Source organism: Schistocerca nitens, chromosome 9 (genome assembly GCF_023898315.1).
Source record: "Schistocerca nitens isolate TAMUIC-IGC-003100 chromosome 9, iqSchNite1.1, whole genome shotgun sequence".
Taxonomy (NCBI): Eukaryota; Metazoa; Arthropoda; class Insecta; order Orthoptera; family Acrididae; genus Schistocerca; species Schistocerca nitens.
The window spans coordinates 178,326,074-178,353,357 of record NC_064622.1 but is presented as its reverse complement, the minus strand read 5'-3'; the positions used below and the strand labels follow the sequence as shown (position 1 = coordinate 178,353,357).

Sequence of the window (27,284 nt, the reverse complement as noted above, 5' to 3'; positions counted from 1 at the left end):
CGCATCGCTGTAACGGATCGTGCAGCCACGTCTCGATCCTTAAGTCAACAGATGGGGACATTTGCGAGACAACAACCATCTGCACGAACAGTTCGACGGCGTTTGGAGCAGCATGGACTATCAGCTCGGAGACCATGTCTGCAGTTACCCTTGCCGCTGCATCACAGACAGGAGTGCCTGTGATGGTGTACTCTACGATGAACCTGGGTGCATGAATGGCAAAACGTCATTTTTTGTGGATGAATCCAGGTTCTGTTTACAGCATCATGATGGTCGCATCTGTGTTTGGTGACATTCGTCATCGCCATACTGGCGTATCACCCGGCATGATGGTATGGGGTGCCACTAGTTACACATCTCGGTCACCTCTTGTTCCCATGGACAGCACTTTGAACAGTGGACGATACATTTCAGATGTGTTACGACCCGTGGCTCTACCCTTCATTCGTTCCCTGTAAAACCCTAAATTTCAGCAGGATAATGCATGACCGCATGTTGCAGGTCCTGTACGTACCTTTCTGGATACAGAAAATGTTCGATTGCTGCCCTGTCCAGCACATTCTCCAGATCTCTCACCAATTGAAAACGTATGGTCAATAGTGGCCGAGCAACTGGCTCGTCACAATACACCAGTCACTACTCTTGATGATCTGTGGTATCGTGTTGAAGTTGCATGGGCAGCTGTACCTGTACACGCCATCCAAGCTCTGTTTGACTCAATGCCCAGGCGTATCAAGGCCATTATTATGGCCAGAGGTGGTTGTTCTAGGTACTGATTTCTCACGATCTATGCACCCAAATCGCGTGAAAATGTAATCACATGTCAGTTCTAGTATAATACACTCCTGGAAATGGAAAAAAGAACACATTGACACCGGTGTGTCAGACCCACCATACTTGCTCCGGACACTGCGAGAGGGCTGTACAAGCAATGATCACACGCAAGGCACAACGGACACACCAGGAACCGCGGTGTTGGCCGTCGAATGGCGCTAGCTGCGCAGCATTTGTGCACCGCCGCCGTCAGTGTCAGCCAGTTTGCCGTGGCATACGGAGCTCCATCGCAGTCTTTAACACTGGTAGCATGCCGCGGCAGCGTGGACGTGAACCGTATGTGCAGTTGACGGACTTTGAGCGAGGGCGTATAGTGGGCGTGCGGGAGGCCGGGTGGACGTACCGCAGAATTGCTCTCCACAGTACATCGATGTTGTCGCCAGTGGTCGGCGGAAGGTGCACGTGCCCGTCGACCTGGGACCGGACCGCAGCGACGCACGGATGCACGCCAAGACCGTAGGATCCTACGCAGTGCCGTAGGGGACCGCACCGCCACTTCCCAGCAAATTAGGGACACTGTTGCTCCTGGGGTATCGGCGAGGACCATTCGCAACCGTCTCCATGAAGCTGGGCTACGGTCCCGCACACCGTTAGGCCGTCTTCCGCTCACGCCCCAACATCGTGCAGCCCGCCTCCAGTGGTGTCGCGACAGGCGTGAATGGAGGGACGAATGGAGACGTGTCGTCTTCAGCGATGAGAGTCGCTTCTGCCTTGGTGCCAATGATGGTCGTATGCGTGTTTGGCGCCGTGTAGGTGAGCGCCACAATCAGGACTGCATACGACCGAGGCACACAGGGCCAACACCGGGCATCATGGTGTGGGGAGCGATCTCCTACACTGGCCGTACACCACTGGTGATCGTCGAGGGGACACTGAATAGTGCACGGTACATCCAAACCGTCATCGAACCCATCGTTCTACCATTCCTAGACCGGCAAGGGAACTTGCTGTTCCAACAGGACAATGCACGTCCGCATGTATCCTGTGCCACCCAACGTGCTCTAGAAGGTGTAAGTCAACTACCCTGGCCAGCAAGATCTCCGGATCTGTCCCCCATTGAGCATGTTTGGGACTGGATGAAGCGTCGTCTCATGCGGTCTGCACGTCCAGCACGAACGCTGGTCCAACTGAGGCGCCAGGTGGAAATGGCATGGCAAGCCGTTCCACAGGACTACATGCAGCATCTCTACGATCGTCTCCATGGGAGAATAGCAGCCTGCATTGCTGCGAAAGGTGGATATACACTGTACTAGTGCCGACATTGTGCATGCTCTGTTGCCTGTGTCTATGTGCCTGTGGTTCTGTCAGTGTGATCATGTGATGTATCTGACCCCAGGAATGTGTCAATAAAGTTTCCCCTTCCTGGGACAATGAATTCACGGTGTTCTTATTTCAATTTCCAGGAGTGTATATTTGTCCAATGAATACCCGTTTATCATCTGCATTTCTTCTTGGTGTAGCAATTTTAATGGCCAGTAGTGTAGATAACATGCTTTGTTCTACATACCGAAAAGTCCTGAATCCAGACACAAATACCAGTTGATATGCCATACAACTGTACTTTTGATAATAAGCGAAGATGTGATACTGAGTCAAATGCTTTTTTGGAAATTGAGACTTGCTGCATCTACCTCTTCATCTTGCTCGAAAGGTTTCAGAATGCCATGGGTGATACATATGAGATGGGTTTCAAGAGATCAATGTTACTGGAATCCATGCTGTTTGGCATGGAGGAGGCCATTCTGTTAGACATACCTTATAATGTCTGAGATCTGAATAAGTTCCAAGATTATATGACAAATAGTTGTCTGCTACCATTTTGATTAGTTTAGATTAGATTTAGTTTTTGTTCCATAGACCCAAGAATCAGATGATTCTCATGGCTGTGGAACATGTCAGAAAGCATAACATAAAAACATAGAATGTTTGAATGTAATACTCACTTCCCTGGTTATTTCTTATGAGACTGTCCAGAAGGAGACTGTCAAGATATGTGAATGCATTACAGTAAAATGGAACTTCTACTAGCCTATTTACAAAATTAATGCACTGTCAGAATGAAACATAGTTATGCACTTTTAATAACTTTATCATACACAAGGTATGTAATCTTGACTGTTGTGACCAAGTGCTGTCAAAACTGAAAACTAACAGACATTTTTACTTAAGCTGTTATAACATTCCCTGTTAAGATCCATCTAGAGAGTAGAAGGAGTTGTCTACCAAAAAGTCTTTGAAATTCTGACTAAACTGTGCTTTATCTGAAACCAAGTTTTTAATGGTTGCTGGCAATTTATTGAAAATGTGTGTTCCCGAGTACTGGACCCCTTTTCGGACCAGGTAAATGACTTCAGGTCTTTATGTACATTGATCTTATTCCTCGTATTGATACTATGTATTGAGCTATTAGTTGGAAACAGAGACATATTATTTGCAACAAATTTCATTAAGGAATAAATATACTGAGAAGCCATGGTTAGAATTCCAAATTCCTTGTCTTTGCACTATAAAAACTTTTGCTCAGTTTGACGAGTTATCCCAAAATATGATCCCATATGACACAATAGAATGAAAGTAAGAAAAGTATGCAAGTCTTTTTATATTCATACCTCCCACATCCGACATCAGTGGTATTGCAAATACAGAATTGTTTAGGAGCCTCAGCAGTTCTATGACAGGCACTCCCCCAACTGAAATAATTATTGAGGTGTAATCTCTTCCTGTAGATGGGTGTGATCTGTTTTTCCTTTCAACTATTGGCCATGATTTTCTGTTTGGGGGATCAACTGTAGATTGTGGTTAAAAGAGAGGCCAACTCAGCCACAAGTTCCGTATAGAATCCAACAGGGATTCCATTGCACCCTGGAATTTTGTTGAGTTTTAGTAATTTCAGCTGCTTCTCAAAACCACTGACACTAATATTTATATCAATCAATTTCACATTGGTGAGAGAATTAAATCTGGGCAACAGACCTGGATTTTCATTTGTAAATGAAAATTTTAAAATAGAGTTCAGCATTACTGCTTTTGCTTTACTACAGTCAATTTCAGTAATTTTGTCACAGTTGGCTCTCCCAAGGACCTCAGTAATTTTGAGGGAACGTGCTGTACTCTAGCAGCCTTGTTCCAACTTAGATCTTCTCACAGTATCATATCTCCCAACTCATCTCTGTTTCTTTAGTATTGTCTTGACGTTCAAGGGAAACGAGGCTAAGACTTGGAAGGATGAAGGACTAATGTTCTTTAATTGATTACATTTTCTGTTTTCATTTGTAACTGTTTTCACTGTGCTATTACAATTCCGGCTTACATGACACTGTAAATTATAAGATTCAATGTCATATTACAGCACGTCCATGTAGACCTGTGTCACCCATAGTAATGGTCTATTGTTCTACTGCACTGGCCAGTGTAAGTGCGAGTTTTAGGAATGTAAGCACATGATGAAGTGCTTCTCTTTCTCCAGCTCAGAAACAAAATATACACACTGTTAGAATTACATTATTTGCAGACAGATATTGTATACTTCCCTGCCTCCCACCTGCAGGTGAACAGCATCTATCCAGTCACTTGCTGCCCTGTCTGGTGTAGCAATAGAAGATAGGCCCTAGTTAACTGAAAGCTGAAGTTTTAATTTTCATGTTTAAAAGTCATTCATGCAAGATGATCACACAGACAAAGCCTACCACCATTTGACCATTGCACAGACTCCCATATGGAGAACATAAAAATGGGCATCACTGGCATAGGCAAGCAACTAAAAGGGTTAAAAACCAATAAGTCACCATGTTCAGATGGAATCACAATTCGGTTTTACAGACAGTACTCTACAGCATTGGCCCTGACTTAGCTTGAATTTATCGCAGATCTCTCACACAGCACAAATTCCCAGAGACTGAAAAAAAAGTGCAGCTAACTCCTGGATATAAGAAAGGTAAAAGAATGGCCCTGCAAAATTACAGACCCATATCCTTAACATCCACATGCTGCAGTATTCTTGAACATTGTCTAAGTCTGAATACAATAACTTTGCTCAACACAGTAAGGCTTCTGTGCACAAATCGGCACACATTTAGAAAGTATCACTCACGCCGAACTCAGCTTCCCTTTTCTCATGACATCCTGCAAATCATGAATGAAGGGCAATAGTTAAACTCTATATTCCTAGATAAAAGGAAAGTGTTTGACATTATGCCCCACTGCAGGCTTTTAATGAAGATCCATGCAAATGCAATTGCTTCCCAGATATGTGAGTCGCTCAAAGACTTCTTTAGTAACAGAACCCAATATTTTGTCCTCCACAGCTTGTGTTCATCAGGGACAAGGATGCTGTTAGGAGTCCCCAAGGAAGTGTGTAGGAAATAACAATCTGATGGATAGTGTGAGTAGCAGTTTACTAATAACTTAGATGCAATTTCTATTTGATGTGTTGAGTGCAGAAAAATGAAAGTTATTTGCAGATTGGTGGGAAAAGCAATCCTGTAATGGTGTGCTGCTTAAACAATCATGTCGACTAAATATCTAGGTGCAACACAGCAAAGCGATATGAAATGGAATGAGCATGTAAGGATGATTGTAGGGAAGGCTTCAGTTTATTAGGATTGATTTAGAATGGTGTAGCTCACCTACAAATGATATCATATATAAGTTACAACACTTATGCAACCCACTCTTAGGTACTTCTTGAGTGTTTGGGATCCCCACCAGGTAGGATTAAAGGCAGACATTGAAGCAGTTCAGAGGTGTACAGCTAGATTTGTTACCAACAGTTTCAATCAACATGTGGGGGTAAAATCTATTTGTATCGCCCCAACCAAGCAGACTTTCACCAAAGGAGTTTTGTAGCAATTCATATAGACCTTGAACAGTAATTACTCACCTGGAACATGAACTGGTCCTATTTTCGGCATTGCTTGTAGCTCTGACTCCTCTGTCATTGTTGAGGCATTCTGCATGATCTTGACTGGCCAAACTCCAGTCGCTGGAGCTGCCACAAATGTTCGCCCTGCAGGTTGAAATGTCAAAAGTGTTGTTGGTGCCCCACTTGTTACTGCCGCTGGGTATGGAATGTTGATTCCTGTAAGAGCTCCTCTATCACCCAGTTGTTGCTGCATTACAGTCGGGATGTCCCCCATATTCACAAGTGCAGTACCACCGTTGCTGTATTTCTGTGATGGCAACAGATGCTCTGAGTGGTTGGACTCAGAACACATTCCTGGTGGTTGCTGAATGTTCGCTGCACCTGCAGGCATTGACTCAACTGGTGTACTAGAACTCCCTCCATATGACAAACTTGATCCGTTTGTAGGATGAATAAAAACAGGCTCAACTTGAGGGTTGGAGACGTGCATGGCTGCATTGCAGTGGAGCTGTTCAGTCTCGAGTTTGGGTTGCTGCTGTATCACAGGCTGTGTAGTAAAATTTGAAATACTCATTTCGAAATGTGTGGAATAGATGATGGTTAAAAATCGTAGAATTTGTTAGTTGGTCACAAGAAATAGAATGCGCAAAAACGTTAATGTTAATAAATTTTTTGAAGATGGGAAACTCGTACACCGGTTCACATTAGTCTTGAGAAAGCTTATGTTTTCTGTTAGAGCTTCTAATGTGATCTTTTTTCGTTTGCTATACATTCAAGAACAAAGACTGATCCAGTTCTCGAATATATGTATCTTTAAGCTTAACATTCATTTCGATAATATTTATTGAAAAATATAGGTATGAGTCCGCTTCTAATGCTGGTGAAAGTAGAACCTCTGTACTGGATCTTCTAAGAATAACTCACACACTTCGCAAGTTTGTAAACACTTTCCACAATAAACACAGCATTTCCGATAGCGTATTGTTTCTTGTTGCAATGGCGGATTATCCACGGTTACCAATAGGATCTCATGTAAAATTCGTCTTCAAAAATTCTTTCTAGAAAATATACACTGTCGATTAAATATACAGTCAGTTTGTATTTCAATAAATATTTTCTGCATAATTTACTGTGAGCTATGTTTATTTCAATAGAGAAGTTTCACTTGTAACTTGTTTGTGTGATGTATGCTCAGTGGCTGCATGTTACCTAATCTGTGTGCGTTCCGAGATTTTAAAAACCGAATTGGACAGCCACCAGGAACTGTGAATGAATTGTAAAGTTATGAAGTATAACATTAGCCCACGCATGGAGCATTTGCGAAGGAAGAATCGGTACTTACTGCAGCAATTAGAAACAAATTCGGAATTGCTAGAAAAACGATTAAAAGCTCTTCGCCAGGAAGCAAGGTTCGGGAAAGATAGTTGTTAGTTTTTCTGTTTTACTGTAATTGTGTCATTAACTTTGATCAACGATTTATAATAATTTTGATCTGTGTAATGTCTATGCCGTTGTTATTGTATCGTTTTTTTTTTAAAAAAACACTTATTTTTCTCTTGGCCAACTACTTTTAAAAGCACTCCCAGAAAACGCTTTGTGAATCCAGTAGAAGAGGAGTATACTTTCTTCACGATTAACTTGAGATCTTATCGTCCTTTTCAATAGCGCCATGTACTTTCGGCGATGGAATTTTGAAAAGTAGCAGTATAATTTTACTTAAGAGCCAACAGGAGTTGCTTTCACAAATTTCATTACATACACCATATGATTGTACTTACGACAATAAGCGTTGGTGAGATACTGCGTCAAGTGCTTTTTGGAAATCAAGAAACACCACATCTACCTGGTTGTCTTGATCCAAAGTTTTCAGTATGTCATGTGAAAAGAGTGCAAGTTGGGTTTCACATGATCGATGTTTACGAAAACCATGCAGTTTGGCATTTAGGAGATCATTCTGTTAAAGATATTTGAGCTCAGAATTATGTTCTAATATTCTACAATGTCAAGGATATTGGACAGTAGTTTTGTGGATCAGTTGTGATCTGTTCCTTTTTCCAAGAACTGGGCATGGGTTTTTATTGGAGGGATCTATGATAGATTATAGTGAGAAGAGGAGATAACTCAGTCACAAATTCAGTATAGAATATGACAGGGATTCCATCAGGGCAGTTCTCCTAGGATTTTCTTTGTACAGGAACATTTGAAAATCATAACAAAGATTTTCAGTGGGGATGTGTACCACTCTTGGCCAGCTGTAGGATCGCACTTATATCTTCCAACCAAATCTTAACCTTGAGCTAACAGTCTGTACTAGAAACTGGTTTTGGCCTCATTTAAATACTGGAGGTGCACATATTGTCAAAATGCTGACAGTTTATACTTTTCCCCCTCATCTAGGGTTCTAATTGGTGTTACGTACTGCAGAGTGGTGGTATTATTACACATGCTTCCATTTTAGTTAAGATGGCAAATCCTATCCAGTCTGGGGCATTACTCTTCTGTAGAGTTTAGTGATGCACCAGCTACTACTAAACTCCATAAGAATCTCAACATCTACATCTATATGTACATAGATACTCCGCAAGCCACCATACGGTTCATGGTGGATGGTACAGCGATGAAAGACTGCCTATATGCATCCATATGAGCCCTAATTTCTCATATCTTTGTGATCCTTATGCACAATACATGTTGATGGCAGTAGAATCACTTGGTTGTCAACTTGAAAACTCCATTCTCTACATTTTCTCAGTAGTGTTTCTGGAAAAGAACGTCATCTTCCACCCAGGGATTCTCATTTGAGCTCCCGAAGCATCTCCATTACACTTACATGTTGTTCAAACCTACTGGTAACAAGTCTAGCAGCCTGCCTCTGAATTCCTTTGATCTCTTCCCAAACACTTGAGCGGTACTCAAGAACTGATCGCACCAGCGTCCTGTATGTGGTCACCTTGATAGATGAACCACTCTTTCTTAAGTTTCTCATAATAAACTGAAGTTAACCATTCACCTTCCCTATCAAAGTTCTCACATGCCCGTTCCACCCCATATCACTTTGCAATGTTATGTTCAGATATTTAAATGACTTGACTTTTTCAAGCAGGACACTAGTAATCCTGTATCCGAACATTATAGATATGTTCTTCCTACTCATCCACATTAATTTACATTTTTCCACATTTAGGGCTAGCTGCCATTCATCACACCAACTGGAAATTTTGTCTAAGTCGTCTTGTATCTTCCTACAGTCACTCAACCTTGACACCTTACCACACACCACAGCATCACCAGCAAATAACCACAGATTGCTGCCCACTCTGTTCACCAAATCATTTTTGTGTATAGAGAACACCACCTTCCGTGGGGCACTCCTGATGGTTCCCTTGTCTCTGATGAACTCTTGCTGTTGAGGCCAGCGTACTGGGTTCTATCACCTAAGAAGTCTTCGAGCCACCCACATATCTGTGAACTTGTTCCATATGCTCATACCGTCGTTAACAACCTGCAATTGGACATCGTGTCAAGTGCTTTCTGGAAATCTAGAAATATGGAATCTCCCTGTTGCCATCCATCCATAGTTCTCACTATGTCCTGTAAGAAAAGGGCAAGCTGAGTTTTGCATGACTGATACCTTCTAAAACCATGCTGATTCATGGGCATAAGCTTCTCAGTCTCAAGAAAATCTCATATAAAGATGTGAAACAAATACTAACAAAGAGATATAGGGGCTGGCCAGTACTTACCTAAGCTCAGTACAGCCGATAGATACGCAAAAAACAGAACCGAAAATTTACGTTCCTAGCTTTCGGAACAAATGTTCCTTCATCAGGGAGGAGAGAGGGGAAATAAAGGGAAGAAGGGAAAGTGGATTCAGTTACTCATAACCCAGGTCATGAAGCAACGGCTACCCTCCCTGTTTTCCTTTCCCTGTTGCTTCATGACCTGGGTTATGAGTAACTGAATCCACTTTCCCTTCTTCCCTTTCTTTCCCCTCTCTCCTCCCTGATGAAGGAACATTTGTTCCAAAAGCTAGGAACATAAATTTTCGGTTCTGTTTTTTCTGTATCTATCGGCTGTACTGAGCTGAGGTAAGTACTGGCCAGCCCCTCTATCTCTTTGTTAGTATTTGTTTCAGTCTCAATAAAGTTTATTATATTCAAACTGAGCATATGTTCAAAGATTCTGCAGCAAACAGAATTTAGGGACACTGATCTGTAATTTTGTGGTTCTGTTCGTTTACTTTTCTGGCATATTGGAGTTACATGCCCTTTTTTCCATTTGCTCAGGACTTTATTCTGGTGGAGATTCACTTTAAATGCAAGCTAGGCAAGGGCCATGCCATAGAGTACTTTTTGTTAAATTGAACTGGGATTCCATCCGGACCTGGTGATTTATTTGCTTTCAAATCTTTCAGCTATTTCTCTGTACCAGGTATGCCTATTAGTATGTCGTCCGTTACGGGCGTCTGTCCGATTGTCAAATGATGGTATGTTTGTACAATTCTCCTGTGTGAATGATTTCTTGACTGTCGAATTTAAAACGTTTGGCTTTTGTTTTAATATCTTCAACTCCCACATCATACTGGTCAACAAGGGACTGAAGCCTGACCTGCTTAGTGATTTTACGTAAGACCAGAGTTTTCTTGGGTTCTTTGCCAGATCTTTTGCTAAGATGTGACGGTGGTAGTTTTTGTACACTCGTGCATAGGTCTTTACACAGACAGATAATCTCTAGTAACCTTCACTTTTTGTCATTTGTGTGTTCGCAACAGCCTCTGTTTCTTCAGCATCTGCCAAATTTCATTACTAAACCATGATGGGTCTTTTCCATCCTTTATGTGCTTACATAACTCTCCAGACCATAATTTACAATTTGCTTAAACTTTGCCCATAGTTCCTCTTCATCCATCTTACTGTAACTAAGTGGTGCCAGTTACAATTGAAATCTCACCCACTTCTCCCTCTGAAATTAGGAAAATAATAAACTTGCTTAAAAGCAAAAACTCACATGGAATTGATGGCATTTCCAGCAAAATACTAAAAGCTTGTTCTCAACAGATAAGTAAGATTCTCAGCCACCTGTGTAATAGCTCTCTGGAACAGGGCATTTTCCCTGATAGACTGAAATATGCTATTGTTATACCTTTGCATAAAAAGGGGGATAGATCTGATGTCAACAATTACCGTCCAATCTCCCTTCTAACAGCTTTATCCAAAATTTTTGAGAAAGTAATGTATTCAAGAGTAGCTTCACATATCTGTAAAAATGAAGTACTAACAAAATGTCAATTTGGTTTCCAGAAAGGTTTTTCAACAGAAAATGCCATATATGCTTTCACCAGTCAAATTTTGAATGATCTGAATAACCGAACACCACCCATTGGGATTTTTTGTGATCTCTCAAAGGCTTTTGATTGTGTAAATCATGAAATTCTGCTAGACAAGCTCAAGTATTGTGGCATGAGTGGGACAGTGCACAAATGGTTTAATTCGTACCTAACTGGAAGAGTGCAGAAAGTAGAAATAAGTAGTTCTCGTAACATGCAAAGATCAGCACATTCCTAAAACTGGGGAACTATCAAGAATGGGGTTCCACAAGGGTCAGTCTTGGGTCCTTTGTTGTTCTTATTATATATTAATGACTTGCCATTCTATATTCATGAAGAGGCAAAGTTAGTTCTCTTTGCTGACGATACAAGTATAGTAATCACACCTGACAAACAAGAATTAACTGATGAAATTTTCAGTACTGTCTTTCAGAAAATTACTAAGTGGTTCCTTGTAAACGGACTCTCACTGAATTTTGATAAGACACAGTACATACAGTTCCGTACAGTGAATGGTATGACGCCATTAATAAATATAGACCTTAATCAGAAGCATATAGCTAAGGTAGAATATTGCAAATTTTTAGGTGTGTCCATTGATGAGAGATTAAATTGGAAGAAACACATTGATGATCTGCTGAAACGTTTGGGTTCAGCTACTTATGCAATAAGGGTCATTGCAAATTTTGGTGATAAACATCTTAGTAAATTAGCTTACTACGCCTATTTTCACTCATTGCTTTCATATGGCATCATATTTTGGGGTAATTCATCACTGAGGAATAAAGTATTTATTGCACAAAAGCGTGTAATCAGAATAATAGCTGGAGTCCACCCAAGATCATCCTGCAGACATTTATTTAAGGATCTAGGGATATTCACAGTAGCTTCTCAGTATATATACTCTCTTATGAAATTTGTTATTAACAACCAAACCCAATTCAAAAGTAATAGCAGTGTGCATAACTACAATACTAGGAGAAAGGATGATCTTCACTATTCAAGATTAAATCTAACTTTGGCACAGAAAGGGGTGAATTATACTGGCACTAAAGTCTTTGGTCACTTACCAAATAGTATCAAAAGTCTGACAGATAACCAACAATTATTTAAGAAGAAATTAAAATAATTTCTGAATGACAACTCCTTCTACTCCATAGAGGAATTTTTAGATATAAATTAAGAAAAAAAAAACAAAAAAATATTTAAAAAAAATTAAAAAAAATAAAAATAAAGAAAAACAAAAAAACACAATAAAATAAAGTTGTTATATTAACTTAAGTATGTTGTTAAATTAACCTAATTATGTCATGTATTGGAAAATTCGACTCGTTCCACATCATTACGAAATATCGTATTCATGATCCATGGAACTAGTATTAATCTAATCTAATCTAATGCTAATAACTGCTTATCTGCTGTATGTAGCAGACACTCTATTCTAGCCTTCTTGACTAATTTATTAACTTCAACAATCATAGTTGCCATACCAGCATCATGATCACTAATCTGTTTCTATACTAACATTGTCGATAAGGTCCAGACTATATGTAGCTACATGGTCTAACATATTTCCATTGTGTGTGGGCTGCTGCACTAGCTGCTCAAGACAATGTCCAGAAAATGTGTTTGAAAGTATTTTGCACATCTGTCTGTCAGTACCCCTGTGATGAATCTATAGACATTCCAGACTGTACTTGGCAAGTTAAAGTCGCCTCCAACTAATATTTCATGACCTTGGTATTTAAGTGCTACTGACTGTAGACTTTCTTTGAATGACTTTAGAGCTGTCACAGCAGAATCGGCTGGCCAGTAAAAACATTTAACAATTAATTTGGTTTCGGCTACACCTGTCATACGTGACCATATGGCTTCACTCAGCTTCAACCTCAATAGAGACAATATTTTTGCCAACTGCAATAAACACTCCCCCCCATATGGCCTCTAATGTCTTTCCAATATACGTTCCATTACTTGTTAAATATCTCAGAGCTTTCCACTTTCGGTTTCAGCTATCTCTTGGTTCCAAGGATAAATTGAGTGTGAGAACTTTCCAGGAGGGCATTAAATTCAGGAACTTTATTATGAATACTTCAACAGTTTACTGATAAAATTGTGACAGTCCAAGTCTCTTTATTCTGATCACTGTTTGTCTTACTCTGCTGCATATCCACTGGTGAGTGTTCATCAGAGCACCTCAAACTACTGCTTAGCCTCAAAAACCTTCATGTGCACTCCACAGGTACTCTGCTACCTGAATAGCTGCTTCTTTTGTGTAGTGCACATGGTTATCTATCTGGGGGAATCCTACAAATCACCACACAATAACGCATGTCTAGAAATCTGCAGCCAAGACTGTCACAGAGTTGACAAAGCTTTTGTTTGAGACTCTCCACTTGGCTCCAAACAAAAGGACTGTGATCAACTCTGGAAACGATGGTACAAATTGCAAGCATGCCTCGCACAAGGCCAGCAGTCTTTACCACCTCTGCCAGTTGCCTATACAAACTGATAATCACCTCAGAACCAATGTGAAAGGCTTCGCTGGTGCCAACATGCACGACAACATGCAGATGACTGTACCCTGCATGCCCAATAATGACAGGCAAGGCCGCCTCCACATCTTGGATGAGGCCCTCTGGCAGACCTACTGAGTGGATGTTGGCTTTCTGTCGAGGCCTGAACACTATCCCCCTAAGGGCCTTCAGAACATGTCTAACATTGGAGTTCCCAGCTCCATGTCACTCGTAAACCCCTCCCCTGTGTGCCTGCTTGGACACTGCTGAAGGAGCAGCCACCTGTCCACTTACAGGTGAATGGTGAATGGGTGAGGCCAGGTGGCCAGTCTCCACATTGGCCCTCTGCCTCAAGTGCTACACAACCTGCTGTGAGGGCAGATACACCGCATCAGGTTCACTAGGAGGTGCCTCGGAAGCAGAGGCCGTGTGCAAAACAAATAATATCTGAGGCATCCCATGTGAAGCGCCAGATTCTTCGCCACTGCTGCACCCCGAGGCAGCAGCCTGAGGGTGACTGACGATAGCCAAAAGTGCCTTCAGCTGTTTGCGAATTGTGGCCAGCGTCTCCTGCTTATGTACACAGCATGCACACATTCTAGCCATCCTAACAAGAGTAACTGCAGAAGTGAACTATGAAAGCAGACAATTCCAGATAAGCAACTTGCTGCTCTCCTGATTTGTCACCAGTGGATGCTGATGCATTAATGAGCAACATACCTGGCAGTTCAGTAACTATTGCACTACGGACTGAATGAATTTACACTTATAAAAACACAATATTAAACTCCTTGAACAGAAAAACACGCATAACATTTAATAAATATACTATGAGGAGAACACTGAAAAAGATAAAAACTCAACTTGCTGCTCTGTAGTTGTGCTCATATTCATATATCGACCGAGAGCTGAAGCCTGACTGGTACAGGGATTAATTTTTCACTGGGACCTAGTATTGCAAACAGATGAAAGGCAAGGGATCCACTTCACGCATGTATATTGAGGCAACCAGATAACAAGGTAGACACTGGCACATTCATCCTCACTTTTGAGAGGGATTCACTTATGGATAAGGTCAGAATTATGTACCGTATTGCTGCTGCAGTGTGAAGCAGTATTTCCCATCCCTGATGCTGTGTTTTAAATGGCAGTGTTTTGGTTCTATGCAATCCTGGTGTACGTACAATCTGATTTTTAGAGATTGTGGTCAGCCACTTCATGAAAATTAATGATGTACACTACCACCTCTCTTTGTAAATTTCAGGAACAGACACCCTTCCTGATTCCCAAAATGTGCTAAACTACTCAAGCAAAGCAAAATCCAGGAATTGAAGGTCACAGATATTTTCCCATATTTTGAAACTTGGAAAAATATGATCATTTGTAAACAGTGATAATGATACGATTTCCCTCTCCCCCCGCCCCCTTCCAATATCAACATCTGGTAGTCGCACAGATAAACTCATTCATGGGGGTGATAGGCCCTCCCCTCTCGCTCCGGTGGCACAATCTTTGGGAACCACTTCCCTTCCCCAGACAGGCAAGCAGCTTCCTCATCTGATGTATACCAATGATAAAGCTCCCTCTTGGGAACTCTCTCCCAGGAAATGCGCAAATCAGAGCCCAGCATCAGCCAGTGGTTGAAGGAGCAGTGGGCTATGAGACTCAGAGCTACCAACTCTTCTTCCATTCCTACAGCCCTCACAGGGATCTTGACTGCAAAAGATTGTGAAAGAGAAGAAGAAATCTCCAGAGAAGGCTTATATGGAGGTTACAGATATCTCCACATTGTCAGTCTTGGAACCAATTTTCATTGATGCATTTCCATCCCACCAGTGACTGACATTGATCCTGGGGCATGACCTGTCCTGATCCCTCCACACCTAACCAGGACACCCTCAGCATGATAATCCAATGAAACTGCAATAGATATTACTGTCACCTGCTGGAACAACAACTAATTTTGTCTTGTTTTATAATTTGTCTTGCTTTCCAAAAACACACTTCACTGCCAGCCATTCAAGGTTACTGCATGATCTGTCTGAATTGTACTGGCCTGAGAGAGCATGTGGGGGTGCCTGTACATCGGTTCACGCAGATGGCATCAGCGAGTTTATTCCCCTCCATACCACATTGGAAGCATGTGAGTGCAAAATATCATCAGCGATCACAATTTGTAATATTTATTTGCCTATAGGCAGGGTATTTATTGCCTTGCATGACCATCTTGACTCAACACCTTTTCCGCTTTTCACCTACTTGAGAATTTCAAAGTGCAAACTCCTTTTCGAGAAGCACCAATTTGTCTGCCACAGGCTTTCTGATTTACCAGCTTCTTTCAAATCTTGATATGTCTCTCTCCAATGACAGAACTGCTACCCAGCTCAGTGCCACCCGTGACACTTTCTCAGCTATCCACCATGGTTGAAAAAACCTGGGTAATTCTTAAAAACCCACCCCTATGGGTTAAATTGTGTTTTTATGGGTTTTATGGTTTTTGTAATTTTTTCAGTGTGACAGTTAAGTAGTTGGATTTAAATTTATATGATTAAATTATTCATAATGCTTCTCAGTTCTTGCATTTAATTACTTGATTCTAAATATGTAGAAATTGCAACAGAGCATTTTGAAGAAAGCCTGGCTAATGTTAACAAAACCGTTCATAAAACTATAATTTATGATGCCACTCATCTGCTCTGACAGTGATCAGAATTTTGTAGAGTCCTTGACCTCCTTCAGACAGACAGCACAAATATTGCATAAGTTGTCAAACTATGGAATTATGTTGTAGAAATCCTGATATGATACCTACAAGAACATAATAAAAACACAAAAGGGACAATCATTAGAACCCTTTCACTACCTTACTAATGTTAGACTGAAGATTCAGAGGGAGAAGATTAACTGCTGGAAAAGAAGAAAGTGCAAAAAACTGGCTCATACAGAGTGGACTGCAAGCTTTTTGTCTTTTAGGATTGTTGATTCTGGTTATTTTCCTGCCGCTATATTTTCTGATGCGATTGTAATGCAGTTATATCCACACACATGGTGAAAGTTAATGGAGCTGAAAATAACAAAAAAGGAAACTTATCCAGCAGGATTTATTACTTTTGTGGAAAGCCTCATTTCTTGCCCTGCCAGTACTGCATCAACTGAGGGAGCAGACTAGATAGTGTAGATCTATAAATTTCTATTTGCTTCCAAAAAGGTCAAAATTGTAGTTTACAGTCAGTAAGAGCGTACATTAAGTTAAAGCTTTTTTTGTGGATGTTAAATGTCATTTAACTGTCTTTATTATATTGTAATAAAAGTTAAAACACAATATTAATTAAATTTTTATCATTAAATGTAATTGGGTTTTACTGAGTTTTTTTCCCATCAGTTTAAATTACAACCACTGTGCTATCAGCTTTACAGTTGCTTCCCCTATCTTATGGTTTCACAACTATAGTACTACACAATGATCTCTCACTTTCAGGAGATCCTGTCACTTCCATTTCACTGCCTGACAGACCAGTTAACGCTTTGGGCTCTTCACAGACCCGATGCTGGTTATATACCTCTATTGTCAACTTCACCCCCTCTCTTTCAGATGGCATCTGTGGGGAAAGGTGTGGGAGACCCATCACTGATACTGTAGTTCTCTTTTGTATGGGCATCCACTGCTGCCGGCTGATGCCATAGTGGACCCAAAGATATTGCAACAGCTATTTAGGATTGTTGAAGGCCCCTGCAATGTCTCAAGTACAATCCTTCTTGTACCACCCTCATCACTTCTAAATGGCTTCACTCTAAGGCTCGCAATCTAATTACACACAGTGAGAAGGAATTCTGGAAGTGTTAAGGCTGCTCCTTGAAAACATACGCCTCGTCATCTCAAGTGTTGGATAAGCTCCATAACCTTATGAGTCACCAAAGATCAAAACTGTTCTGGACACCTTCGTTCAGAGTTGTGTTTGTACCAAATTGTCAGTTCTTGTGGAACACCTTCCAACTTTTGTTAGTGTCCTCTTCTTATCTTGCTATCTTTCAACTGCATAAATGACAAAGACATCTCCATATCCTTCAATCCCTGCTATGCCAAATTATATAATGAACCTTCTATGAACAGGAAACTCCTTCAGGCTCTTGATTCATCACGATTCGGCCTCAGGCTCGGATTTGGTTCATAATCAGATGATTCAATGTCTGACTGCTACTCAAAGACTGCATCTCTTCAGGGTCTTCCCTCTCGATCTGTTCTACCACTCTTGCCCGTCGGTTCAAGTGGTATGTCCTTTCTGACACCTATTTGAGCGACCACTTCCCCTGTGTCGTTCGTCTCCTGCACCACACCCCATCCCCACGTCCTTCGAGCTGGAACATACCAAAAGCTGACTGGGGACTTTACTCCTCCCTGGCGACCTTTCCGGACCACGATTTTCTCAGTTGTGAAGTCAGGTCGAATACCTCACGGCTGTTATCATCAATGCTGCCGAACGTTCCATTCCTCGTACTGCCTCTTCTTCACGTCACGTTTCCGTCCCCTGGTGGAATGAGGCTTGTCGAGACGCTATCCGTGCTCGATGACGTGCTTTACGCACCTTTCGCCGCCATCCTACGTTGGCGAATTGTATTGGATACAAACGACTCCGAGCGCAATGCCGTAGAGTCATCAAAGACAGCAAAAAAGCTTGTTGGGCCTCTTTCACCAGCTCCTTTAACAGTTTTACTCCCTCTTCTGTCGTCTGGGGTGGCCTGCGCCAGCTATCGGGCATTAAGGCCCACTCCTCGGTACCTGGCCTGACTTCAGGTGATGAGGTCCTTGTTGATCCTGTGGATATCTCCAACGCCTTCGGCCGCTTTTTTGCGGAGGTTTCAAGCTCCGCCCATTACCACCCTGCCTTCCTTCCCAGGAAAGAGGCAGAAGAGGCTCGGCGACCTTCCTTCCACTCGCTGAATCTGGAAAATTATAATGCCCCCTTTACTATGCGGGAACTCGAACGTGCACTTGCACTGTCCCGGTCCTCTGCTCCGGGGCCAGATGCCATTCATGTTCAGATGCTGGCACACCTTTCTCCGGCAGGCAAAAGCTTCCTTCTACGTACCTACAATCGCGTCTGGACCGAAGGTCATGTCCCCATGCGTTGGCGTGACGCCGTCGTCGTTCCTATACCCAAACCCGGGAAGGATAGACACCTTCCTTCTAGTTACCGCCCCATTTCTCTTACAAGCTGTGTCTGCAAGGTGATGGAGTGCATGGTTAACGCTCGGTTAGTTTGGATTCTTGAATCTCGACGGCTACTTACCAATGTTCAATGCGGCTTTCGTCGCCGCCGCTCCGCTGTTGACCACGTTGTGACCTTGTCGACATTCATCATGAACAACTTTTTGCGAAAGTGCCAAACGGTAGCCATGTTCTTCGATTTGGAGAAGGCTTATGATACCTGTTGGAGAGGAGGTATCCTCCGCACTATGCACAAGTGGGGTCTACATGGTTGCCTGCCCCTTTTTTATTGATTCATTTTTAACAGATCGACAGTTTAGGGTACGTGTGTGTTCCGTATTGTCCGACGTCTTCGTCCAGGAGAACGGAGTGCCTCAGGGCTCCGTCTTGAGCGTAGCCCTTTTTGCCGTCGCGATCAATCCAATTATGGATTGCATTCCACCTAATGTCTCAGGCTCTCTTTTTGTCGATGACTTCGCGATCTACTGCAGTGCCCAGCAAACATGCCTCCTGGAGCGCTGCCTTCAGCGTTGTCTAGACAGCCTATACTCATGGAGTGTGGCAAATGGCTTCCGGTTCTCTGAAGAGAAGACGGTTTGCATCAACTTTTGGCCATATAAAGCGTTCCTTCCGCCATCCTTACATCTCGGTCCCGTTGTTCTCCCATTCGTGGAAACAACTAAGTTTCTAGGTCTCACATTGGACAGGAAACTTTGTTGGTCTCCGCATGTCTCTTATTTGGCTGCCCGTTGTACACGTTCCCTTAATGTCCTCAGAGTTCTTAGTGGTTCATCTTGGGGAGCGGATCGCACTGTCCTGCTTCGCTTGTATCGGTCCATAGTCCGATCAAAGCTGGATTATGGGAGCCTCGTCTACTCGTCTGCTCGGCCATCCCTCTTACGCCGTCTCAACTCCATCCACCATAGGGGGTTACGTCTCGCGACCGGAGCTTTCTACACTAATCCGGTCGAGAGTCTTTATGCTGAAGCTACCGAATTACCATTGACCTACCAGCGCGACGTACTGCTTTGTTGGTATGCCTGCTGGCTGTTGTCAATGCCCGACCACCCTTCTTATCAGTCCTTCTTCGCCGTTTCTCTCGACCGTCAGTATGGGTTGTATGTGTCTGCCCTGCTGCCCCCTGGAGTCCACTTTCGTCGCCTGCTTCGACAATTGGATTTTGCCCTCCCTACCACCTTCAGAGAGGGTGAGAGCCCGACACCACCTTGGCTCCAGGCTCCGGTTCATGTTTATCTCGACCTCAGCTCGCTCCCGAAGGAGGGTACTCCGGCTGCAGTGTATTGCTCACGGTTTGTCGAACTTCATGCGCGACTTGCCAGTCACACCTTTATTTACACTGGTGGCTCCAAAACTGACGATGGTGTCGGCTGTGCCTTTGTCATCGGGGCCGTCACCTTTAAATATCGGCTCCTCGACCAGTGTTCCAGCTTTACGGCCGAGCTTTTTGCTCTCCATCAGGCCGTTCAGTATGCCCGCCGCCACCACCATTCATCGTATGTACTCTGCTCTGATTCACTCAGTGCTCTTCAGAGCCTTGGAGCTCCATATCCGGTCCATCCCTTGGTGCAACGGATCCAGCAGTCCCTCCATTCTTTCGCTGAGGGTGGCTCTCCTGTCAGCTTTCTGTGGGTTCCCGGCCATGTAGGAGTGCCTGGGAATGAGGCTGCTGATGCTGCAGCCAAGGCTGCAGTCCTCCTGCCTCGGCCAGCCTCCCATTGTGTCCTGTCATCTGACGTTAGTGGGGTTGTTTGTAAGAAGCTTGTGTCCTTGTGGTGGGATACTTGGTCCTCACTTCAAGGAAACAAGCTCCGGGCAGTAAAACCGTTCCCAACTGCTTGGACAACCTCCTCCCGACCATCTCGGCGAGAAGAGGTCCTTCTGACCAGGTTGCGGATTGGGCATTGCCAGTTTAGCCACCACTACCTGCTCTCCGGTGACCCAGCCCCGCAGTGCCCTTGTGGTCATGCATTAACAGTGCGCCATGTTTTATTGTTGTGTCCCCGTTTTAGTCAATCTCGTGTTGTCCTGTCTCTGCCATCTACTTTACAGGATATTTTAGCGGATGATGCTCGAGCAGCTGCTCGTGTTCTTCGTTTCATTACTTTGACTGGATTGTCCAAAGACCTCTAACTCCTTCACTTATTTTATCTGCATCTTTGTAAGAACTTTCTGGTCCCGCCCCCCCTCCCCCCGCCTTGAGTTTTACTAGATTCTATTTGCTCTAACAATTGTGACTGGGCGCTAATGACCTCAGTAGTTGAGTGCCCTTAAACCCCAAACAAACAAACAAAAAAATCTTCAGGGTCTTCAGCCACATTTGGGTAGGAGGTGTTTTCCGTTTACAGTTAGGGGATAGTGTCATTGTCTCAATCCTTAGCCACACAAACCCAGTGACTATTGACAGCTACCAGTTATTGGAAACAGCAACCCTATAGGCTCCTTAAACACCAGCACAGCATTGCAATCTTATATATATATCTAAAAACAAAGATACTGTGACTTACCAAACGAAGCGCTGGCAGGTCGACAGACACACAAACTAACACAAACATACACACAAAATTCTAGCTTTCGCAACAAACGGTTGCTTCGTCAGGAAAGAGGGAAGGAGAGGGAAAGACGAAAGGAAGTGGGTTTTAAGGGAGAGGGTAAGGAGTCATTCCAATCCCGGGAGCGGAAAGACTTACCTCAGGGGGGAAAAAAGGATGGGTATACACTCTCGCGCGCGCGCGCGCGCGCGCGCGCGCGCGCGCGCGCGCACACACACACACACACACACACACACACACACACACACACACATATACAGACACAAGCAGACATATTTAAAAATACAGGGTGATTCAAAAAGAATACCACAACTTTAAAAATGTGTATTTAATGAAAGAAACATAATATAACCTTCTGTTATCATCATTACAAAGAGTATTTAAAAAGGTTTTTTCTTTCACTCAAAAACAAGTTCAGAGATGTTCAATATGGCCCCCTCCAGACACACGAGCAATATCAACCCGATACTCCAACTCGTTCCACACTCTCTGTAGCATATCAGGCGTAACAGTTTGGATAGCTGCTGTTATTTCTCGTTTCAAATCATTAATGGTGGCTGGGAGAGGTGGCCGAAACACCATATCCTTAACATACCCCCATAAGAAAAAATCGCAGGGGGTAAGATCAGGGCTTCTTGGAGGCCAGTGATGAAGTGCTCTGTCACGGGCTGCCTGGCGGCCGATCCATCGCCTCGGGTAGTTGACGTTCAGGTAGTTACGGACAGATAAGTGCCGATGTGGTGGCGCTCCATCATGCTGAAATATGAATTGTTGTGCTTCTTGTTCGAGCTGAGGGAACAGCCAATTCTCTAACATCTCCTGGGCTACGAACAAATGCTTGCTGGATGCGTGCTACATTTTCATCACTCATTCTCGGCCGTCCAGAACTTTTCCCTTTGCACAAACACCCATTCTCTGTAAACTGTTTATATCAACGTTTAATACACCACCTATCAGGAGGTTTAACACCATACTTCGTTCGAAATGCACGTTGAACAACTGTCGTCGATTCACTTCTGCCATACTCAATAACACAAAAAGCTTTCTGTTGAGCGGTCGCCATCTTAGCATCAACTGACGCTGACGCCTAGTCAACAGCGCCTCAAGCGAACAAATGTACAACTAAATGAAACTTTATAGCTCCCTTAATTCGCCGACAGATAGTGCTTAGCTCTGCCTTTTGTCGTTGCAGAGTTTTAAATTCCTAAAGTTGTGATATTCTTTTTGAATCACCCTGTATATATATATATATATATATATATATATATATATATATATATATATATATATATATATATATATATATATATATATATAAGGCACACTTCACCACTTGTTGTCATAACATTTTACTTCCTCTCCATGACTGGAACTTTTGAGGCTCCCTATGGATTTTTGTCAGTTTTCATTCCACCAGTAGATCCACCCCCTGCTGACTACTAGCCCACTGCAGCCTGCCATGAGTGGGCTAGCCTGCAAACCCACTGCAGTCCGTCAGCCCATTGTGACACAGGGCTGGCCCGGCCACCCTGTAGCTTGCTGGCCTTGACCAGATACGGTCCGCAACATTCAGCCCCGTGAGCCATGTTTGCAACTGCAGAGCAGCACTCATCTCATTGTATATTGAAGTGTCAGAAAAGTTTCATGTAACCTACCCAAACGTCTAGGATAAGCTAAAGTTGCAAGAGCCATTTTGCTATAGTGTAAGAAGTACTTGTATTCTCATATTTTCATATGAGAGATTTAATGATTTAAAATAAAAAAATAAATCAATTGAAAACACAGCTATCACAGAATACATCATATAGGTAACAGTCTTAAGAAGCAGGAAGCTTTTGTTTGTTGTAAGCTCTCTATATCAGATTCAGACTGAAAATTCAAATACAGAAATAAAAATAAATAATATTTATTCATCCTGTACTTAAATTTTTGGTGAGAGCCGTACCAAATAATTGTGACCACTAAAACTGACAATGGCCTGGAGAGCAGTGTGCTGATTACATGCCCCTCTATATCTGCAATCCAGTGACGTCTGTTGGCTGAGGATGATATGCCAGTCGGTCACTACCACTGAGCCTGCTTCAGACACCTATTCGGATGGAAATAGTGCATAAGTAGAATGTCATTCACTTTTTAAGCACTTATTGTACATCACTTAAATATCTAGGCATAATGTTGCAGAGATATTCAGGAACTGAAATTGGAACCCCATCGAGGGAGGACATTCCTTTATAGGAACACTGTTGAGCCAATTTAGATAACCAGCATTTGAAGCTGACTACAGAATGATTCTGCAACCACCTATGTACATTTCTGTTAAGGACCATAAAGACAAGATCAGAGAAATTATGGTGGCATATAGACAGTTACGTTCCCTGCACTCTGTTTGAGAGTGAACAGGAAAGGGAATGACTAGTAGTGGTGCAAGGAACCCTCTGCCATGTACTATATGAGGTGTGTTCAAAAAGAAACCAAACTTCTGCTGAATCAGCTTTATTGCTTATTGTACAACATTTTAAGCATTGTCCCCTTTAAAATAGTCCCCTCTACTGGCAGTACACCGTTCCCAGCATTTCATCCCGTATTGGAACGCCTTCTGGAACACATTTTGTGGGACGGTGTTCAGGATTCACGTCACATTGTCCTGTATCTCCTCCGTGCTTTGGAAGGAGGTTCTGCTTACCAAACAGCACAGTGGACATAGCCCTTTAACACATACCTTCCTCCTCCGGTGGGAGGATCCACCACTCTGTGAAGTTTGTGCTGTGCCACTTTCAGTTCAGCATATTGTGGCAACATATGTCCTATATACTGATATTAGGGCAGCACTCAGTCTCGCTGGAGATCTGCCCACCATCCTCGCAGATACCGTGGGGTGTATTTTTCCCTCTTCTCCTGCTGATGTATATTTTTTAGGGTTTGTGGTTGGCCTTATACCAGCACTAGCAGGAAGTTGCACCCCTGGCCAGTATAACTGGGCAATATTTTGCCGACCCTAACACATCACCAGATGAAAGTAGTATTACCTTTATCCTCTCTTCTCAGAGTAGCTGTTTGGTGGTCTGGATCCTTCCGTGCCACCTCCCTGTCGATCCAAGTGCAGTGAAGATTCCTGGAATGCTTCCACAAGTTCTCTCTGCTGCACTATTAAATAAATAGCCACACTTGTCACAAACAGGTGTATATTTTGCCCAACATTTTCACTATTTCTTTTAACAACACAATAAACTATTGCTACGGAAATACCACTCTTGAGTACATTCAAAAACGTCCATACATGCATACTTTAGGACCTGAGAGAGCAACCCAGATAAAAAAACTACTGCTGTTCAATTGTTCATTACACACTTGTTGGTGTGTAGTTTATGTAGTAACACGGTTCACATTTTCCGTCGCACTTCACATAGCGTAGACCGGGAACTGTCCCCTAGGCCTGCCCGATGTGAACTGCCTGGGCACGGCCCATGCTGCCTGAGTTGTTGTTGTTGTTGTTGTTCTTCTGCCGGCAGAGGTCGCGGCCGAATTCTCGTGTGCCCTCTGGTGGACAGGACTCTACTTGCGGCAACTACCGTCCGTGACGCGCCGTGCCGACATGCGCCTCCCGCAATCTTTCTGGTGGCTACTGCACTCATCCTTTGGGGGGTGAAGCCACTGTGATCCACTGTGTCGGATGGTGGAGTGTCATGCAGGAGCGACGACCTCCACATCCATCGGAAGGCTGGAGTTGAGGGGATCCGCCAACCCTCGAGCCGGAACCTTCGAACATGGCTGGAAGTGACCCACACAAAGAGGCCCCCGTCGTCCCACCAACGGAGCCCGGGACAGAACGGGAGACAGCCGTCGAACTCCGGATCCTGGTCCATCTCGAGAGGGGCAAGACCCAGTGGCGGGGACAATGGGGAAGGGACGACCACAGGTGAACCAGCCTCCTGAGAAACCGGGCCTGCGAGGGAGGCCGGCTCTCGCTGGGGCATCTCTAACAATGGCGATGCCGATGCTGGAACTACTGGAGGCTGCCAAGGCTGAGAATCATCACAGTGCGGCGGAGTCACAGGGGGGAGGGGAGGTAGCGTCCCCTGAGAAACCAACACGGGTGCCGGTAATGGGGAAGCCGGTGCCTGAGGGGTCGGGGGGTGGGTGCCCAAACGTGGACGTAGCTGATTTTGGTGACGACGTACCTCCCGGACCACCGCCAGTATCTAACGTGGATTGCAACCAAACCCAAATGCCCAGACCGATATACCCGGTGGAAAGCCTGGTACTCCGTTTTGCAAAGACTGGCGAGGACCAGGCCGGAGGAGGTGCAGCAGAGTCCTAGGTTAGCACCCGTGGAGGAGCTCTGCGGGGCTGCGTTCTTCCATTGGTGTGGTCCGGTATGCCGTCAGGAAAAACGTCAACTCCTCCTGCGCAGGAAATTCGTACACATACCTTTTCATCTGCGTCTTACGATGTGCACATCATGCGCATGGCTTCCCCATTCGATTGTGGATGAAAGGGGGGAGAGCAAATGTGCCGAATACCGAAGTGCCTACAAAAATCCTGGAAGGTCTGCGAAATAAACTGAGGTCCATTGTCCCAGACCAGGGTGACTGGCAGACCTTCCACAGAAAAAATTTTTGCTAGTGCCTGGATTGCAACTTCTGAAGTGGTTGAGGAGCAGTGAACCACGTATGGGAATCGGGAATAAGCATCAATGACAATGAGCCAAAAGCCATTGAGAAACGGGCCTGCAAAATTGATGTGAACACGTTCCCATGCCTGGGTTGCAGGCGGCCATGAAGAGAATGCTGACCTGGGAGATGCCTGTTGGCTCGCACACTGGGAACAGGCGGCCACCAAGTGCTCAATTTCTCGGTCAATACCGGGCCAGTACACATGTCTGTGAGCCAAGGTTTTAGTACGGGAAACACCCCAGTGCCCCGCATGTAATAACGTGAGGACTTCCCTTCGCAAACTTGCAGGAACAACCACGCGTGGAGCTGTATCATCGGTAGCCAGAAGGAGAACTCCTTCCAAGATGGAGAGGCGCTCTCGTAGAACAAAATAATTACGAAGAGGGTTCGAGGCCCGGCCTGGAGGTCGGGATGACCACCCCTGTTGAATGAGGCGAACTACTTGCTGGAGAACCAGGTCAGCTGCCGTTTCCCTGGCGACTCTAGAACTAGTGATCAGGAAGCCATCAACCGCTTGGCGGGACGCCACATCCAAATGAAAACACATAATCTCCTCTCAATCGAACTTAGGATCTGGGCCCACCGGAAGACGGGAAAGAGCATCTGCGTTGGCATGCTGTCCGGTAGGGCAAAACTGAATGTCATACTGGTACTTAGAGAGGAACAAGGCCCAGTGCTGTAGTCTGTGGGCCGCCCTATCCGGAATCTGAGAGGCGGGGCCAAATAACGATATTAACGACTTATGGTCAGTGATTAACTGAAACTTCGCGCCATACAAGATAGGGTGAAACTTGGTAACAGCGTAGACAATGGCCAAAGCCTCTTTTTCCACCTGGGAGTAATGGGCCTGTGCGGGGCTAAGAGTTTTTGACGCAAATGCCAGTGGCTGCTTGGAACCAACCACGTTGCGATGGGCCAGGACCGCCCCCACCCCACCCTATACTGTGAAGCATCTGTAGCCAGGACCAACGGCTTATGGGGGTCAAAAGTAACCAAACAAGGCGCTGAGGCAAGGAGGCCCTTCAATGAGGTGAACGCTCGCTTGCTTGCAGGCGACCAATCAAAAGGAACACCCTTGCGTAGAAGGCAGTACAGGGGGCGGGCTATGGTGGAAGCCCTGGGAATGAACCGGTGGTAATAAGCAATCTTGCCTAAAAAAGCTTGTAACTCCTTCAGCGAAGTGGGCCGCGGAAGGTCGACGATACCTTGGACCAAACTTCCAAGCGGCCGGACGCCGTGCCGAGAGATGGTGTAGACCACATACTCAATGGACAGTTGGAAGAAGTTTGACTTACGCA

The 27,284-nt window shown here is 44.0% G+C and overlaps 2 protein-coding genes across 2 annotated transcripts in view; one reads left to right on the top strand and one right to left on the bottom strand.

The window, feature by feature from the left end:
* LOC126202946 (uncharacterized) overlaps positions 1-6,335 on the bottom strand; it is a 126,775-nt gene extending 120,440 nt beyond the window's left edge. The window contains exon 1 of the mRNA XM_049937048.1: positions 5,714-6,335. Within this exon, the coding sequence (XP_049793005.1) occupies positions 5,714-6,269 (556 nt within the window). The 5' untranslated portion in view covers positions 6,270-6,335. The remainder of the gene's footprint in view (positions 1-5,713) is intronic.
* A 500-nt stretch (positions 6,336-6,835) lies between these two features.
* LOC126202945 (uncharacterized) overlaps positions 6,836-27,284 on the top strand; it is a 111,517-nt gene continuing 91,068 nt past the window's right edge. The window contains exon 1 of the mRNA XM_049937047.1: positions 6,836-7,104. Coding sequence (XP_049793004.1) covers positions 6,965-7,104 — 140 coding nt within the window. The 5' untranslated portion in view covers positions 6,836-6,964. The remainder of the gene's footprint in view (positions 7,105-27,284) is intronic.